Here is a 17,220-nt window from a genome sequence, read left to right on the forward strand (position 1 = left end):
TTGTAGTTAGTAATCCCTGCATTCTCATTTCTTTGAGTTGATTTTTATCCATTTTTAGGTTTTTGAGCAGAAAATTCAGTTCATGCAGTTCTGCTTTCTTAGTTTCTGTGAAATGCATCGAGACATTTATTCATGCTCTCTGTCTTTCAGTTCTAAATATTTTATAATTTCTATTTGAATTCCTCTTTAGCTATGAATAAGCTAAGAGATACGTTTTTACAAATTTTCACAGGCTTGGGTTTTTTTCTTTGCTATAAGTTGTGTCATTGATTTGTAATTTTATGGCACATAGTCAGTGAATATGACTTCTAGAAGGTCATATTTGGGGGAACTTGTCAGAACTTGTTCTATGCCCTAAATCATGATCATGTTTTATTAATGTTTTGCATATGCTTTAAAAAATGAGTTTTCTGTTTGCTGAGTGCTGAGTTCTTAAAATAGCAGTTAGCTCCACATAGGTAAGTGCTGTTTAGAACCTCTTCAACTTCAATGTCTGGCAAAGTTCTCAGCAAAGCCGCTGTACTCTGCCAGGGTTTGAGACACAGAAATATCCATCTCCGGCTTATTTGCTTGGTGTAGCTCACAAAGAATACCATACTTCTAGGCCAAGGAAGACAATGGCTCTAATGTTTTTGCAAATCAGGTTAAATTCTCTGGAGTCTGAATTCTCTGATTCCCAGCTTAACTTCAAACTCTAGTTTCAAGTTGATAATCTTTGGCACTCTTGATAATGGATATTTGTGTTATGCAAGAATTGAAGAGTGGAACTGATAAATATCTCCTCAAATAGCAAAAACTGGAGGTTGACTTTGACCCATGTCTCCGCGTCAGGCATGACTTGAGGTCCTTTGCTTCTGGTCTCTGTGGTTGCATGGGCATCACGTAACTTCCCTGAGCCTTGGTCTTCCATCAATTATGTGGATGTGATACCGCCTGCCATGAGAGGATTGTGGTGTGAGGTTCAGTCGAAGCAACAGACATAAAAAAGTACTTTGTAAATGTCAAGAGGGCTTCCCTGGTGGCTCAGACAGTAAAGAATCTGCCTGCAATGTGAGAGACCCGGGTTCTGTCGTCCCTGGGTCAGGAAGATCCCCTGGAGAAAGGAATGGCCACCCATTCCAGTATTCTTGCCTGGAGAATTCCGTGGAAGTGGAGCTTGATGAGCTTCAGTCCATGGGGTCACAAAGAGTCAGACATGACTGAGCAACTAACACACACACACACACCCAAACTGTAAGGATATCTTTAGATTTCCCACACAGGTTGAGTAGCAAGTGGAAGTGGTCTCAGTGCATGTTACTTACCTCCCTGGATGCCCTGGAAGAAGCCTGGACAGGGGTGGCCTGGGAAAACTGTTTGGAGGCCCCTGAAACTCTCCATTTCCTTCTCTTGCATCCCCTCAGCACGGACAACAGAAACTGCAGCCATGACCACCCACGTCACCCTGGAAGATGCCCTGTCCAACGTGGACCTACTGGAAGAGCTGCCCCTCCCTGACCAGCAGCCATGCATCGAGCCCCCACCTTCCTCCATAATGTACCAGGTAAGTCCTCCCAGAGCACCGGGACCAGGATGAGGGACTCAGGAATTCTGGGGACCCTCTAAGAGGCTTTGCCCTGCAGGCAGAGGGAAGGGAGCTGCCTGAATCTAGAAGGTGAAAGGTTGTGAACTGATGAAGTCCCCGCTGCAGTGGTGGAGCTGAGTGTAAGAAATAGATTAGCTAGTAAACGAATACCAGTGCTATTTCTCTTCCCAGAGGAAGGCTTGTTGATTTGTTCTGACCCCAGATACCTTCCCGGCTGTTCTTGCTGTGGCACCAACCAAGGTTTTGGCAGCTCTGACCTCATGAATTAAATATCACCATTAAAAAACCCCTAGAGCCTGCCTGGGTAATTACTTTTTCTTCGTGTATGTGAGAAGAGATCTTCAACTCCCCACAGCCGATAATGGCTCGGGAAAGTTGGTCACAAGTTGTTTGCTTTGCCCGAAAGAGGCAAGCTCGTGACAAACTGTAATCAGGTTGCTCAAAACTGTGATCCCACCGGGCATGGTGGGAAGGGTATTGGTGCAGCCGGAGTCAGCCTTGCAAATAGCCCCTTGTCTGAGTGTGCTGGGCAAGTATACCGTGTTAAGGAAGAGTAAGTTAATTGTAAATTTTTAGCATTCTTGCTGTATTTGACCTTTTGAAAGTTCTGAGACTGCTAAATGAGACTAAGAAAAAATGTGTGGTATATTTCCAATTTCATTCAATGGCTTGATTTATTAAGCACATGCCTGAAGGTTCAACTCATCATGTTGGTTTATTCATATTGTCTAACCCACAGTAAGTTTTTAATTATGTAAATATCATTTTATTATAAGCAATACAGCTGTTGCTGCAGCAAAGTATAACAAATAAAAATTTCCCTGAAACTATGTCTGTATATACATGCATATATACATCCACACATCTTTTTACCATTTAGATATATAACTTTTTTTAATACCAAAACAGGATGGTAAAAGCCTCTACGATTTGACTTTTTAAACTTAAAATTTATCATGGGTATTTTTCCTGATAATACTACAATGCTACCATACTATTTTTAACCAGCACATAGTACCTATAAGCCCATTGTATGGATATGCTATTATTTATTTAGCTTTTTGCTGTTAATGGACATTTGGATGGTTTCCAGTTTTTTTACTACAAAGATTTACTGCAGTTATTATTCTTATACAGAGGTATCTGCACCCTCTGGCAAATATTTTTGCAACAACGAGATGAAAACAGTGTATACCTTTCCGTTTCTTTAGAATCGTCACCTTTAAAAACATCTTTAAATTTTTAATGCAATTTTTAAAGGTTACTTTTCATTTACAGCTATTGCAAAATATTGGCTATATTCCCAGTGTTATACAATACAACCTTGAGCCTATCTTACACCCACTAGTGTGTGCTTCCCACCCCACCATTTTGCTCTTCCCCTTCTAGAAAAAAAACCACGAGTTTTTCTTCTATATCTGTGAGTCTGCTTCTGTTTAAAAAAAAAAAAAAAAATCTCCACTTTTAACAGCTATTTAGGCTTGTATAGTTTAAGTTTTTACTTGTGAGGCTCTCTGGGTGAACCTGATTACCCATGGGAAGCAGATGCAGCCCCTGTGTGTGGCCCGCTTCTGCCCAGTGGAATGTAGGGTGGGATTTCTCGGTGGAAGATGAAAGGGCGGTGTGGAGATAGATTTCCCCAGAGAACTTGGGCCTTGGCTGGCAGCAGTTTATTTCCTGGACACCCAGCCATCTTGAACCTGTTTTCCAGCCACTAAGTGTTCCTGTCCTTTAATCCCTGCAGGCTAACTTTGACACAAACTTCGAGGACAGGAATGCCTTTGTCACGGGCATCGCAAGGTACATCGAGCAGGCTACAGTGCACTCCAGCATGGTAAGTCTCCGTGGCCCTCAGGCGCAGACATAGCCCCTCCTTGTGGGGGCAGGGGCTCAGCTATTCCAAGAACCCACTGCCTCAGAAGGATCCATCTCCTCAAGCTCTTTTTCCCGCCCCACCCATCCCCTCTCCATGCCTGGGGGTACACTGGTCTGTATCCTCCAGCCTTGTAAATCCTGCTCACCTTTAGGGCCCAACTCTCTTCCCACTGTTGGCTTTCCTGAGCTTCTCTCTAGCTTTGGAGTTAACAGCTTATTAGGTCTTGCCTTGTTTTGTACTTTATAGATTACTGGCTGTGTGGAATTTTGGCTCTTGACCAAAGCACAAAGTTTCTCAAAGTTCTGGAGTAACACATTCTTGACTGGAGGAAGCTGGTGGCCTAAATCATTCACAGACAGGGGCCAGCGGTTTGATGGGTCTGTGTCTAACCCACCTGAGTGGGTACCTTTCTCCCTTTGGCTTTCATGATTTCACCCTCGGGCATCACTGGCATTTAAAGAATTCAGGGACTTCCCTGGCAGTCCAGTGGTTAAGACTGTGCTCCTAGTGCAGGGGGCACAAGTTCAGTCGCTGGTTGGGGAACTGAGATCTCACATGGTGTGCACATCCTGACCTAAGACTTAAAATAAAAAGTTTAGTTTCTTTAAAAAGAATAAAGAACAAAAGAATTCCATAATTTCTCATTCACAGGCTCTGCCTGCTGCTCAGTGGACCTTTCTCACTATATCATCAATAGCCTAAACCCTTGTCTCACCACACCCTACCCATTCATTCAATAAGTATTGTGTCCCTGGTACTTGATCAGACCCTGCTAAATGCTGAAGGGCTGGGGGGCGGGGGGGCACGGCGTGTATGCAAGGACAGATGGGGTCTTAGTTCTCAATGAATCAAGTGGGAAGTAGACAGACTTAGCATTTTTTGAACATTTTCTGTGCAGGTATTTCAAATGCATTGTCGATTAATCATCACCTCAACCCTGGGAAGAATGTTTTATTACAATACCCATTTTATGGATGGGGAAAAGTGAAGTGAAGAAAAGTGAAGTCACTTACTCAGGGTCCTGCCGCTGACAAATGACAGAGCTAAACCCAAATCTATTTGACTATAAAACATGCTGTAGACAAGTCTTTGCAAACAAAAATGTACAAAGTTAAAGATGTACAAAGACATGGTGAAAGTTCAGAGTTTTTAAGTGGCCTTGAGAGGGTCAGAAAAAGCTTGTTGCAGGAAGTAGCTTTTGAGTATAGCTTTGTATACTTTGCACACATACACACATTGTAACTATATGTATATATATATTTACATATATGTATATTGTACTTTAAACTGTGTAAAATTCTCTCATATGCAATATCATTGGAGCCTTATTACAGCCTGTGATTTGCAAAGAGATCATTATGCACATTTTAGGGATGAGAAAACTGAGACCTAGAGAGGTTAATAAGCAGGTTGCTCATCATCACACAACTAGTAAATCACAAGGTTGAACCTAGAATCCTGGACTTATGATTCCCAGCTCTGACCTCCGCTGACCCACCCAATTAGAATTTTATCTGTCAGAGAGGAGATGGGGAGGGCATACCAGCTGGCAGAAACACCACAAGGAGAGGCTCAGAGGCAAAAGTTTTCAGAGATTGCCTGGGTTGGAACTGTGAAGTACATGTAGGGAAATTCTTGGTGATATTCATAACGAATTAGGTGCATAGAGAGTGTCTTAGTTTGCTAGAGCTGCCATAACAAAATACCACAGACTTAAATAGCAAATTTATCTTCTCCTGTTTCTGGAGACAAGAAATCCAGTATCAAGGTGTCGGCAGGGTTGGCTTCTTCTGAGGCCTCTCTTCGCCTTCTGGCTGTGTCCTCTCGTGGCCTTTTGTCTGTATAGACACATGTAAGGTGTCTCTCTGTGTGTCCAAATTCAGTCATGTTGGATAATGGCCTCATGTTAACTTAATCATCTCTCTAAAGGCCCTGTCTCCAAATATAGTCACATTCTGAAGTCCTGGGTCTAGGACTTCAACATATGAATTTGGGGGTGGGGGGGAGTGAAACCAGTCAGCCCATAACAGAGCTTTCATTCATTTAATTAAAAAAAAATCAGTAGCAATAAACAGTTTTCATTAATGAGGAAAATGTGAACATAACTACACTTGAGAAATAAATTTCGCTTGTTAGTTTTGTGCAGAATGAGTGGTAAGGAGGCATGAGAGAGGCAAATAGATCAGTTGAGATAAGGTTATCTACCCTGGAGGCGTCAAGGGCTGGATGAGGGCAGTGGCTTGAGGAGCAGCTAAGGGGTCAGGGATGTAGGAGGCACTGGAGGGCGACTCTGCCTGGCTTCACAGTCTGCTGGGGGCTGGGGCCGAGGGGAGCTGGAACGATGCTGACTGAGGTTTCTTGAAAAAACCAGGTCAGGGGCACCAGTAGTGCAATCAGAGGAGGGGCCAGTTTGGAGAGGGACTGTATTCCTTTTCTGTTGCTGCTGTACTGATTATCACAGATTTGGTGACCTAAAATAACACAGATTCACTTGCTTACAGTTCTTTTGGTCGAAGTCTGACATGGGATCTTAAAAGGTTAAAATCCAGGTGTTGGCAGGGCTGCATTCACTTCTGAAGGCGCTGGAGGAGAATCTGTGGCCTTGTTTTTCCAGGTTGTAGAGGCAGCCTGCTCTTTGGCTCAGCACCCTTCCAGCCAGCAGTCACACCACTTCAGTCTCTGCTTCCATCCTCACGCCTCCTGCTCTGACCCTCTCACCTCCCTTAGGACCCTTGCCACCAACCGGGTCCACCCAATAACCCAGGATAACCTCCCCCTCTCAAGGTTGCTAGCTTCATGCCATCCTTTTGGTATTGTTTCCATAGGTCCTACGGTTTAGGTTGCAGACATCTTTCTGGGGGCCACTATTCTACTGATGCAGGGATAGTGTTGATAAAGTTTTAGGCAAAGTCCAAACTAGGGTGCACTGCTGATGTTCATGGATAATACCCAACCTCACTTCCTCAACAGTTTCATCCTTGAACCCTGCTCAGACTTTGTCTAGAGTAGCTTATCAGCAGCAAGAGGCTTCATTAGATGTTCATCCTCTTGTATTACTCCTGCCCGCACTGGGGCAAGGTGAATCTCTCAAAGGCAGGATAGCCAGAGAAAAGAGGAAGAGGAAAAAGTGCGTAAACCATGTAATTGACCAGCTACAAGGAACAGTCAAGGGTTCTTTGCTGGGAGTGAGATGGGGGCCTAGTGTCCAAAGTTAAGTGCTGAGAGGTACAGTCTGCCAGAATCTGAAACTTGAACTGAATTCACATTGGGATAAATTATGGAGAAGGCAATGGCACCCCGCTCCAGTGCTCTTGCCTGGAAACTCCCATGGGTGGAGGAGCCTGGTAGGCTGCAGTCCATGGGGTCGCACAGAGTCGGACACGACTGAGCGACTTCACTTTCACTTTTCACTTTCATGCATTGGAGAAGGAAATAGCAACCCACTCCAGCATTCTTGCCCGGAGAATCCCAGGGATGGTGGACCCTGGTGGGCTGCCGTCTATGGGGTCGCACAGAGTCGGACATGACTGAAGCAACTTAGCAGCAGCAGGATGGACCTACAGGATCTTACAAATGTAAAGAACTTGAGAGATCCTTAGTCTTGCAGCTGTAAACCTGGGCTCCACATTGAAATCACCTAGGAAACATTAAAAAAAAAAAAAAAAAACACCACTCATGCCTGGACCCCTCCTCTAGAGATAAAGATTTCATTCCACTGGAATCCATCCTGGGCATCAGGAGTTTTCAGAGTTACCCAGGTGACTAATGGGTAGCCAGGTTGAAAACTAGTGATTTAGGCCAGAGAGCTCCAACTTCTGGGTTCTAATGCCTGGAGATCTGAGGTGGAACTGATGTAATAATAATAGAAATAAAGAAAGAAATAATAGAAATAAAGTACACAATAAATGTCATGCACTTGAATCCTCCTGAAACCACCTTCACCCCCCACCTTGGTCCATGCAAAATTTGTCTTCCCTGAAACCAGTTTCTGGTGCCAAAAAGGTTGGGGACTGTGGATTTAGGCCAATTCTCTGCCTCCAAATGATGAAACCATGACATTTTCCAGGTAAAAGGTGGGTCCAAGCAGAGCCAAGAGCAGAAGTCAAATTCCCTGAGGCTCTATCCACCACACCATCCTGACCTCTATATTCCAGGCGTGATTATACAACAAACCTAACTGATGGTCAGCTGAGCTGTCCACAGGGCAGAGTCCACAGCATTCTTGTTCACTGGCCTGTTCCTAGCATGGAGCACTGAAGGGGAATGCGTGAGTGCTCAGTGAAAGGTTCAGTGGGTGAATGAGTGGGATACTAACACCTGTCAGTGGGCAGCTTGATGCTAATAATTAGACACATGTTCCCTACACGTTACTGTCACTTCCCTTTTCTGACACATGTTCTGAAGCAAAGGCAGCAGAAGACCCACAGACTTGATCTTGGTTCTCTCTGGTCTCAAGGACAACATGTTACTGATTTAAAGAGTTCTCTAAATTAAGAATTGAAAGTGTGACTCGTCAGTGACATTTGCCGTTGAAAACAAAACTATAAAAAGGAATAAGCTTCAAATTAAATCTGATCTTGTGCTAGGAAGATATTATGAAATAGATGTGATGTGTGGGATAAAAAATAAATGAGTAAAGGCTCGTTTTTGTATCTGTGAACATTTACAAAAGAGATGGCCTAGTAATACTATTTTTTAGTATATTTTTTGAGATGTCCTTCATATAACATAAGATTCACCATTTAAAGTGTATACTTCACTATTTTTATGGTAGATTCACAATGTTATACAATCATTACCCCTGTCTAATTTCTATCACCACGAAAAGAAACCCCAAACCCTGTAGCAGTCCTTCCCAGTTCCGCTCTCCCACAACCACTAATCTGGTTTCTGTTTCTATGGATTTGATTATTCTGAACAGTTCATCTAAATGGATCACATAATAGCGGCCTTTTGTGTCTGCTTTCTTTCACTTAGCATAATGTTTTCAAAGTTCGTCCATGTTGTAGCATGGATCAATACTTCATTCCTTTTTACAGATGCATACTGTTCCTCTCGGAGAAAGCAATGGCACCCTACTCCAGCACTCTTGCCTGGAAAATCCCATGGACGGAGGAGCCTGGTAGGCTGCAGTCCATGGGGTCGCGAAGAGTCGGACTCGACTGAGCGACTTCACTTTCACTTTTCACTTTCATGCATTGGAGAAGGAAATGGCAACCCACTGCAGTGTTCTTGCCTGGAGAATCCCAGGGACGGGGGAGCCTGGTGGGCTGCCGTCTCTGGGGTCGCACAGAGTCGGAGACGACTGAAGTGGCTTAGCAGCAGCAGCAACTGTTCCTCTGCATGGCTGTATCACATTTTATTTATCCATTCATCTATCAATGGACAGTTGGGTTGTTTCTGTTATTTGACTATTACAATAATGTTGCTGTGAGCAAGTGTGGAGTTTCAGTGTGGACATATGCTTTCATTTCTCTTGGGTGTATACCTCAGAGTGAAATTGCTGGATCATATGGTAACTCTGTGAGTTAACTTTTTGAGGAACTGCCAGACTGTCTTTTCCCTAGTAATACTCCAAACTCTCTTTACAGATTGCCTAGTGTGTATGTATGTTTGTGTGCTTCCCTGGTGGTTTAGTGGCAAAGAATCTGCCTGCAATGCAGGAGAGGTGGGTTTGATCCCTGGATCAGGAAGATCGCTTGGGGAAGGAATGGGCAACCCACTCCAGTATTCTTGCCTAGGAAATCCCATGGACAGAGAGGCCTGGCGGGCTATAGTCCATGGGGCCACAAAGAGTCAGACACGGCTAGACCGCAACTGTGTGTTTGTATTCTATTCAGTTCTCACAAAATTCTCTAAGGTTGTTTTCATCATCATTATACAGATAACTAAATGGAGAATTTTAGGTTAAGTGACTTCGTAAAGGCCAAAGGGCTAAGAAGTGATGAAGCTGGGACTTCAGCCCTGATATTTGGACCCTGAGTTTAGGGCTCTTTCCACTGAAGCAGTTACTAGGTGAAGCAGTTACTAGGTGAGGTGAGTAATCAGATTCATTTTTCATGCTGTTGTTAATTTTACCATCTGCTCTGTATTATTTTTAAAAATCTTAATCTTGATCTTAACCATCTTCCTGCATATGAAATAGCAACATGGGCTGTTATTAAAATGCAAACATTATAGCACTATGTGATACAAAAAGTGAAAGCTCCCATTTATCCAGCCCCACAGAGAGCTTGCTCCTCATAGTCTTGGTATGTATTCCACCAAGATATTTTTCAATCAGTTCAGTTCAGTCGCTCAGTTGTGTCCGACTCTTTGCGACCCCATGAATCGCAGCACGCCAAGCCTCCCTGTCCATCACCAACTCCCGGAGTTCACTCAGACTCGCGTCCATTGAGTCAGTGATGCCATCCAACCATCTCATCCTCTGTTGTCCCCTTCTCCTCCTGCCCGCAATCCCTCCCAGCATCAGAGTCTTTTCCAATGAGTCAACTCTTCACATGAGGTGGCCAAAGTACTGGAGTTTCAGCTTGAGCATCATTCCTTCCAAAGAAATCCCAGGGTTGATCTCCTTCAGAATGGACTGGTTGGATCTCCTTGCAGTCCAAGGGACTCTCAAGAGTCTTCTCCAACACCACAGTTCAAAAGCATCAATTCTTCGGTGCTCAGCCTTCTTCACAGTCCAACTCTCACATCCATACATGACCACAGGAAAAACCATAGCCTTGACTAGACGAACCTTAGTCAGCAAAGTAATGTCTCTGCTTTTGAATATGCTATCTAGGTTGGTCATAACTTTTCTTCCAAGGAGTAAGCGTCTTTTAATTTCATGGCTGCAATCACCATCTGCAGTGATTTTGGAGCCCAAAAAAATAAAGTCTGACACTGTTTCCACTCTTTCCCTATCTATTTCCCATGAAGTGATGGGACCGGATGCCATGATCTTCATTTTCTGAATGTTGAGCTTTAAGCCAACTTTTTCACTCTCCTCCTTTACTTTCATCAAGAGGCTTTTTAGTTCCTCTTCACTTTCTGCCATAAGGGTGTTGTCATCTGCATATCTGAGGTTATTGATATTTCTCCTGGCAATCTTGATTCCAGCTTGTGTTTCTTCCAGTCCAGCGTTTCTCATGATGTACTCTGCATAGAAGTTAAATAAGCAGGGTGACAATATACAGCCTTGACGTACTTCTTTTCCTATTTGGAACCAATCTGTTGTTCCATGTTCAGCTCTAACTGTTGCTTCCTGACCTGCATATAGGTTTCTCAAGAGGCAGGTCGAGTAGTCTGGTATTCCCATCTCTTTCAGAATTTTCCACAGTTTATTGTGATCCACACAGTCAAAGGCTTTGGCATAGTCAATAAAGCAGAAATAGATGTTTTTCTGGAACTCTCTTGCTTTAATCTTAAAATCAATCATGTCCAACTCTTTGCAACGTCATGGACTCTAGCCCACCAGGTTCCTCTGTCCATGGGATTACCCAGTCAAGACTACTGGAGTGGGTTGCCATTTCTTTCTCCAGGGGATCTTCCCAAGCCAGGGATTGAACTCACATTGGCAGGCGTATTCTTTACCACTGGGCTACCAGGCAAGTCCATACAACAATATATTATACTTTCATAATTTTTGCTCTTTTTTTTGAATCTACCTGCTGTGCATTCTGTTTGGCTGCTTGCTTGCTTTCTTGCCATCTGGGACAACTTTTGCTGTTGGAACTAGTGGGTCTGTTCCACCTTTCTGAGGTGGCTATCTGTCTTTGAAAAGTGTGTCCGGCTGATAGAGCCATGGGGTGACTGGTGAGGATAATTTAGGCCAGTGCTTCTCAAACTTATTGTGCACCTCAGAATGTGAGTTCCCTGGGGATTTTATTGAAATGCAGATTTAGATTCCAAAGGCCCAGGGAGGAGCCTGAGACTCTGCATTTCTAATAAGCAACCCACCCCCCCCCCACCCCAGGCGATGCTGATGCTGCTGGTTCAGAGACCACACTGTGAGTCCAAGGATGTGGAGGCAAGGGGAGCTGTTGAGAAGTCTTGTGGCCCTGGAGTGGTTTCTCCCTGTTGACCGTGTTTTGCTTTTCAGAATGAAATGCTGGAGGAAGGGCACGAGTATGCAGTCATGCTATACACCTGGCGCAGCTGTTCCCGGGCCATCCCCCAGGTGAGTCCTGCCCCAAGAGGAACGGCTCCTTCCTCCTCCCACCCCATCCAGGTTACTGACCTTCTCCAGGCGACAGGGAGTGAAGCGGAGTCTCTTATCCAAGGGTGCTCACTGAACACATGTAGAGAGCATCCCATGAAGCTGACACCAACTTTAAAAAATTTCTCATTATCCTTTTATTTTGAAAGCAGTATATGCTAACTGTACAGTACCCAAACCACTGCAGAAAGGTGTAAAGTAGAAAGCAAGTCAGCTTCACCCTCTCCCTCCACCACCAAAATCCCCACCTCCCACCAAAGCGTAATCACTGTGGACACTTTGCTACGTGTTCATCTGACTCTCTTTCCTCCAACAACATGAATATTTCTGACTATTATTTTGTAAATTATTGTCATTTACAAAAGCGTGTTGTTTCTTATTTATATGGTTCCACCACTTGCTTTTTTATACTTCATTCTTTATAGCTGACTTTTTTCATGATAACACATACAGATAGTATTTTTATCATTATCATATTATATTCATGGGTCCCACCATCACCAAAGCAACAAACCCCAAGTGTGTAAACAGAAACCATTCCTCTCCCTTGCTCCCAGTCCTAACCCCCGGAGGGAACTGCTTACTAGCAGCTTTGTTCACACCCTTTCAGAGTCTCTGTACCTGTATTATATATGGGCACACCAGCACACGCACTGTTTTGTGTTTTATTCAATAAAAACAGGATTAAATTACCCTTACTTTCCTGCAGCTATTTCCACGCAGATTTATGGTAACAACCTTTCCACGAGAGGTCAGAGATCTGTCCCATCAGCCATATTAATACTTTATCCACTTAATCATTGGCCGGTGGATGTTTAGCTCATGCTGCCATTTCCACAATTTTTAAACAACAGTGTGAAGAATGTCCTTGTGCTTATTACCCTTTGCTAACACTGGTCGATGACCTCTTAGCAGCCTTGTGTGCACATGCTGTGAACACACCTGCCACGTGATTCTGATGTGCCGAAAACCCTTGGGCAGAGAAAATGGGCTCCTCACCGGGCTCCGGTGTGGACAGCGGCTTTGCACTCTGGTGCACTCAGAGCCATAGACAGAACATTCTTCCCTGCTTAGACTCTGACAGAGGCCCCCTGGGGTAGCACTGAGGGAAAGATGGAAGGAGGGAGACCTCGTAGATGAACGTAAACGTGCGTACAGCACATGGTGGGGGCCTAGAACAGACTGTGGGGGAAGAGGGCTCTGTTCCAGGGACCAGCTGGTTTCCTTCCCGCAGCCGATGTCTAGGGAGCAGTCCTGCCTAGAAGCACTGACTCTTCATCAGGGCTGCCCCCGCCTCCTCTCGCTGCGTAGCCACCATATCACTTCTCATCCTAAATGAAGTGCATTCGAGAGTGAAAATGTGCCCTATTAATAAGACAGCAGGTGTGAACCAGGACTGCCTGGGCAAACCAGGGTGTGCGAAACCCCCTGTCTCCCTGCAGGTGAAATGCAATGAGCAGCCCAACCGAGTGGAAATCTATGAGAAGACGGTAGAAGTGCTGGAGCCTGAGGTCACCAAGCTCATGAAGTTCATGTACTTTCAGGTAAGGGGTCGGGGCGGGTCTGGGCCAGGACAACTGAGAAGGGCCCCACCTTCTAGACACAAGGGTCTGGATTTCTGTGCCGTGTTCTTCATTCATTCTACAAAACACTGTCTAGTGCCCCTGACCCACCCCAGGGTGAGCAAGACAGACAAGCACCCTCCCTCCATATAATTCACATCCTAGTGGGCAAAGGAGAGTATTTTGGGTGGGAGGAGAGACTGACCATAAACCATACACAACAGAACATGTGCTGTGAATAAAGTGCAATTAGCAAACCTCTGGTGTGGAGGGTGTTTGCGACATGGATGAACCTCAGGGCCAGCCTCCAGGGAGGTGGCGTTTGAACTATATGATGTGAAGGAGGCAGGCAGGTGACGATCCAGGGGCAGATGATCCAGGCAGAAGGAACTGAGAGGCAAAGGTCCTGCAACCTCAAGAAGCATGACGGGTTTAAGAAATGGAACGAAGCCAAGGAGGCTGCGTAGTGAGCTGAGGGAGTGAGAAAAGGTGAGGCTGGAGAGGTGAGCGGGGGCTCACTTATAGAGCATTATAGCTGTGGAAAGAACATGGATTTTCTTCAAGCATTACAGGAAGCTGTTGGAGGTTTCCAGTGACATGATCTGATCAGAGTGTTGAAACAACGTTCTTGCTGCTGTGTGGCTAGTGGATGGGAGGTGAGGGGCAGGTGTCAAGGGCGAGGGAGTGGAGGTGAGGGGAGAAGAGTAACAGCAGGGAGACCAGCTGGGAGGCCAAGAAGAGCAAGTGTTTAAAGGAGGAAAAGAGAAAAGATGGCCAAAGATTCCTGTGAGTGACAGGTAAGAGGGCAAGCTGGTTATCATGGTTTTGTTGGAAGCCATTCAGGAGTGCAGGCTGAGCAGTTTAAGCCCACCCTGTGCCTGGGTGGGAGTCCTGCCGTGCACCCTGTGCCCTCCATGTGTTCTACATGTATTTATGAGCCTCATAAGTAGACGTGCAAGCACTGGCCCAGGCTCAGCCCTGAGCCCAGCTCTGTGCTGGCCTCCTGGAAGTGGTGGGGAAGATGCAGATAGAGCCTTGAAGGCAGAGCAGGCCAGCATTCTGCCACCTTCTGGCTGTGACCTTCAGGTCATTTCAGACCTCTGACACCTTCAATATTCCCACCCTCTGGAAAGAATGCCCATTTCACAGGTTTTCTCTAAGGATAAATAAGGTCCATTAGTAAAGAGCCCTATTTGTAGAGCCCTCGCTACAGAGCAGGTTTACTAACTCACAGATGCTGTTATTAGCATCATGGACCTGCCTTCAGGGGGCCTAAAAGCTCTTTGGGAAGACAGGTCCAAGAGAGCAAAACAACCCCAAAATGAAGTAAGTACTAAACTGAGGGCCTCCTGACAAGATGTATTTAGAGAAGGGAGGCTATGGAGTAATTGAAAACCCCTCCGTCCAGTACAGTCACCAGTAGCCATGTATGGCCATCTACTTGAATTCAAATTAAATAAAATGTAAAATGCATATCCTCCTTGGCACTTGCATTTCCAGTGCTCAGTACTCACATGTGATGAGTGGCCGTTGTGTTGGACAGTGCAGATACAGAACATTTCCATCACCCTGGAAAGTTTTGTTGGACTTACACTCTGGAAGGAGAAAGTGGCTTGATCTGATCTTTGAAGGTCTCCCTACCTCCTTTCCTTTGCTTTATTTTTGTCCACAGCTCATACCACCTTCTGATAGAGAATTTATTTGATATTTTGTTTTCTGTAACCATCACTAGAATATAAGTTCCTTTGGGTAGAGACTTTTTTTTTCTGTTTTGTTCCCCACTTTACCCCAGGGCCAAGAATGATGCCTGGCACATAGGAGATCCTCAATAAACAGCATCTATTGGATGAATGGAGCTCTTTCTCTGAGTGTCCCTCTCACTGTCCATTGCTACCCCCTCATTGTCCGGTGCCTGCACTGTCCTAAGTGCTAGGAATCACACATGAACAAGATAGCAGCTTTCTCAGCAAGGAAAGGGTGAATAAATTAATTGGTTTGGCTCACTTGGGGACAGGTTCTGGGCTTCCCTCTAGAAATCAGCTTAGGATTTCAGGACTCCTCTGAGGAAGACCTCTAGGCAGTTTTGCCTTTCTCTAAAAGTCCAGGCTCTGAGTAGAGCCCCCAGGGAGCCTTGACCAGCTCCCAACCAGGGAGCTCAGCGAGCCGCCCCACCAGGCTGCCCAGTCCTGACCCACCGCCCCTCTGCCCACAGCGCAAAGCCATCGAGCGGTTCTGCAGTGAGGTGAAACGACTGTGCCATGCCGAGCGGAGGAAGGACTTTGTCTCCGAGGCCTACCTCCTGACCCTGGGCAAGTTCATCAACATGTTTGCAGTCTTGGACGAGCTGAAGAATATGAAGTGCAGTGTCAAAAACGACCACTCTGCCTACAAGAGGTCAGGGCTCCTCTCCCTCCTCCGCCCCACCTTCCTGGGCAGCCAGCTTGTGGGAAAGAGAAGAGACCTCCTAACAGGCTCAGAACCAAGCTAGCCACTCCACAGACACAGCAGGGTTGGGTCTGCCTCTGTTTCTGCAGCTTAAGGAATAAGATACAGAGCTGAGCTTTGGAGAACTGGGTCTTGGCAGGGTTTTCAGTCTCGACGTGGAATCAAATCCTCATTTACCCCACCAGTGGAGCAGCATTTTCTGTGTCCCATGCAGTCTGAGATTATGATTAATATAATCCTAAAATGGCCACAGGAGTCATTCTCTGCAAGAATCAGAAAGCCAGTTCAAACTGCTCATGTGAAAGAAGAAACTGGGTTGGCTCCCAGAACAGAAAAGTCCTGGTCTACCTGATCCAGGTACTCAGGTGATGCTGTTGGTCTGGTTCCCTCTGCCTCTCAGCTCATCTTTCCCCAGTGACCACTTCGTTCTCAGGCTTGTGCCCTGTGTGGCCTCTAGCAGCGTCCCTCCAGTCAGTGTAGCAACCCCAGTTCCTAAGGAAGGAAAGAATGCAGCTCCTTGCAAATATTTTGCAAAAGCCCCAAGAAGGATTGTCCTTGGTCCAGCTTGTTCCTGTGCTGATCCCTCCATCAGATACTATGTATGAATGTGTTGGGGTGGTGCTGATGGGAGGGGTGCCCACCCTTGGGGTCAGTTGAGGGTCAATGTCAGCTCACAGGAAAGAAGGACTGAGAGTTGGGGACGGGTCATTCCTCTCCAGAAATGTGTATACAGCCATCCCAAAGTGGGGGAGTGCAGGTGAAAGTAGCAAATCCACCTGTGTTGCTTGAGGCTCAGATAAGCTCCAAGGTGTTCATACATGTCTCTTGGGAAGAGTTTGCTGTGTCACGATGAAGAGGGCCCCTGTCCTTGAACCACCTTCTCTTGGGGCTCCAAGGTAACCAGAGAAAGCAGACAACAGACTGATCCTCACTGTTTTATCCTCTTGAGTGAACTGAAACCTGTCAGTATCCAGAAGACAGAGCCCCATTCAGAAATGGCAATTTCAGAGATTCCATAGGCAGCTCGTGGTACAGTGTCTTCCCCCAAACTCTCCCCAGATCTGGCCAACTCCTGCCATCACGGCCACAGCTGATGTGCTCTGGGGACTGGCTGGGACCTTGCTGTGTCTTGTCCGTGTTCCACGGTCCCTGGTGACATGGGCTGCACCAACTCCACCTCCAGGTCAGGCTGGAGAAGTCCCAGGGCAGTGGTTTCCTCCTTTCAAAGCCCGCTGTGTTCCCCAAACCCATCATCGCCTCAGTCCCATCAGGTTAAGTAGACTCTTGCTTTCCCTACAATGTTTAGAAACATTGAGGTTCTCCTATAAACAACATAATACCCAACAAAAACAGAACATTCTGCTGCCTGTGATTCTTCCCCATGACCTACCGTGTAGTTTTGCTGGAGGTCACTGCGAGGCTCAGGATGCCCATTTCGCTAGGTCCTACCGCCTTGGGCTGGTTGATGGGATGCTAGCTACCCTTAAACTTGCCTAGTCTTTGAACTTCAGTGCATTCTTGCTTCTTAATTTCAGGTACCCTTATTACAGGG

General features: G+C 45.7%; 1 protein-coding gene across 1 annotated transcript in view; it reads left to right on the forward strand.

Moving 5' to 3' along the window:
• Window positions 1-1,426: 1,426 nt before the first annotated feature.
• The window catches only part of CYFIP2 (cytoplasmic FMR1 interacting protein 2), a 110,068-nt gene continuing 94,274 nt past the window's right edge, over window positions 1,427-17,220 (forward strand). The window contains exons 1-5 of the mRNA XM_052642631.1: window positions 1,427-1,543; window positions 3,330-3,419; window positions 11,545-11,622; window positions 13,104-13,205; window positions 15,436-15,617. Coding sequence (XP_052498591.1) covers window positions 1,427-1,543; window positions 3,330-3,419; window positions 11,545-11,622; window positions 13,104-13,205; window positions 15,436-15,617 — 569 coding nt within the window. The remainder of the gene's footprint in view (window positions 1,544-3,329; window positions 3,420-11,544; window positions 11,623-13,103; window positions 13,206-15,435; window positions 15,618-17,220) is intronic.

This window comes from Budorcas taxicolor, chromosome 7 (assembly GCF_023091745.1).
Source record: "Budorcas taxicolor isolate Tak-1 chromosome 7, Takin1.1, whole genome shotgun sequence".
In the NCBI taxonomy this organism is placed as follows: Eukaryota; Metazoa; Chordata; class Mammalia; order Artiodactyla; family Bovidae; genus Budorcas; species Budorcas taxicolor.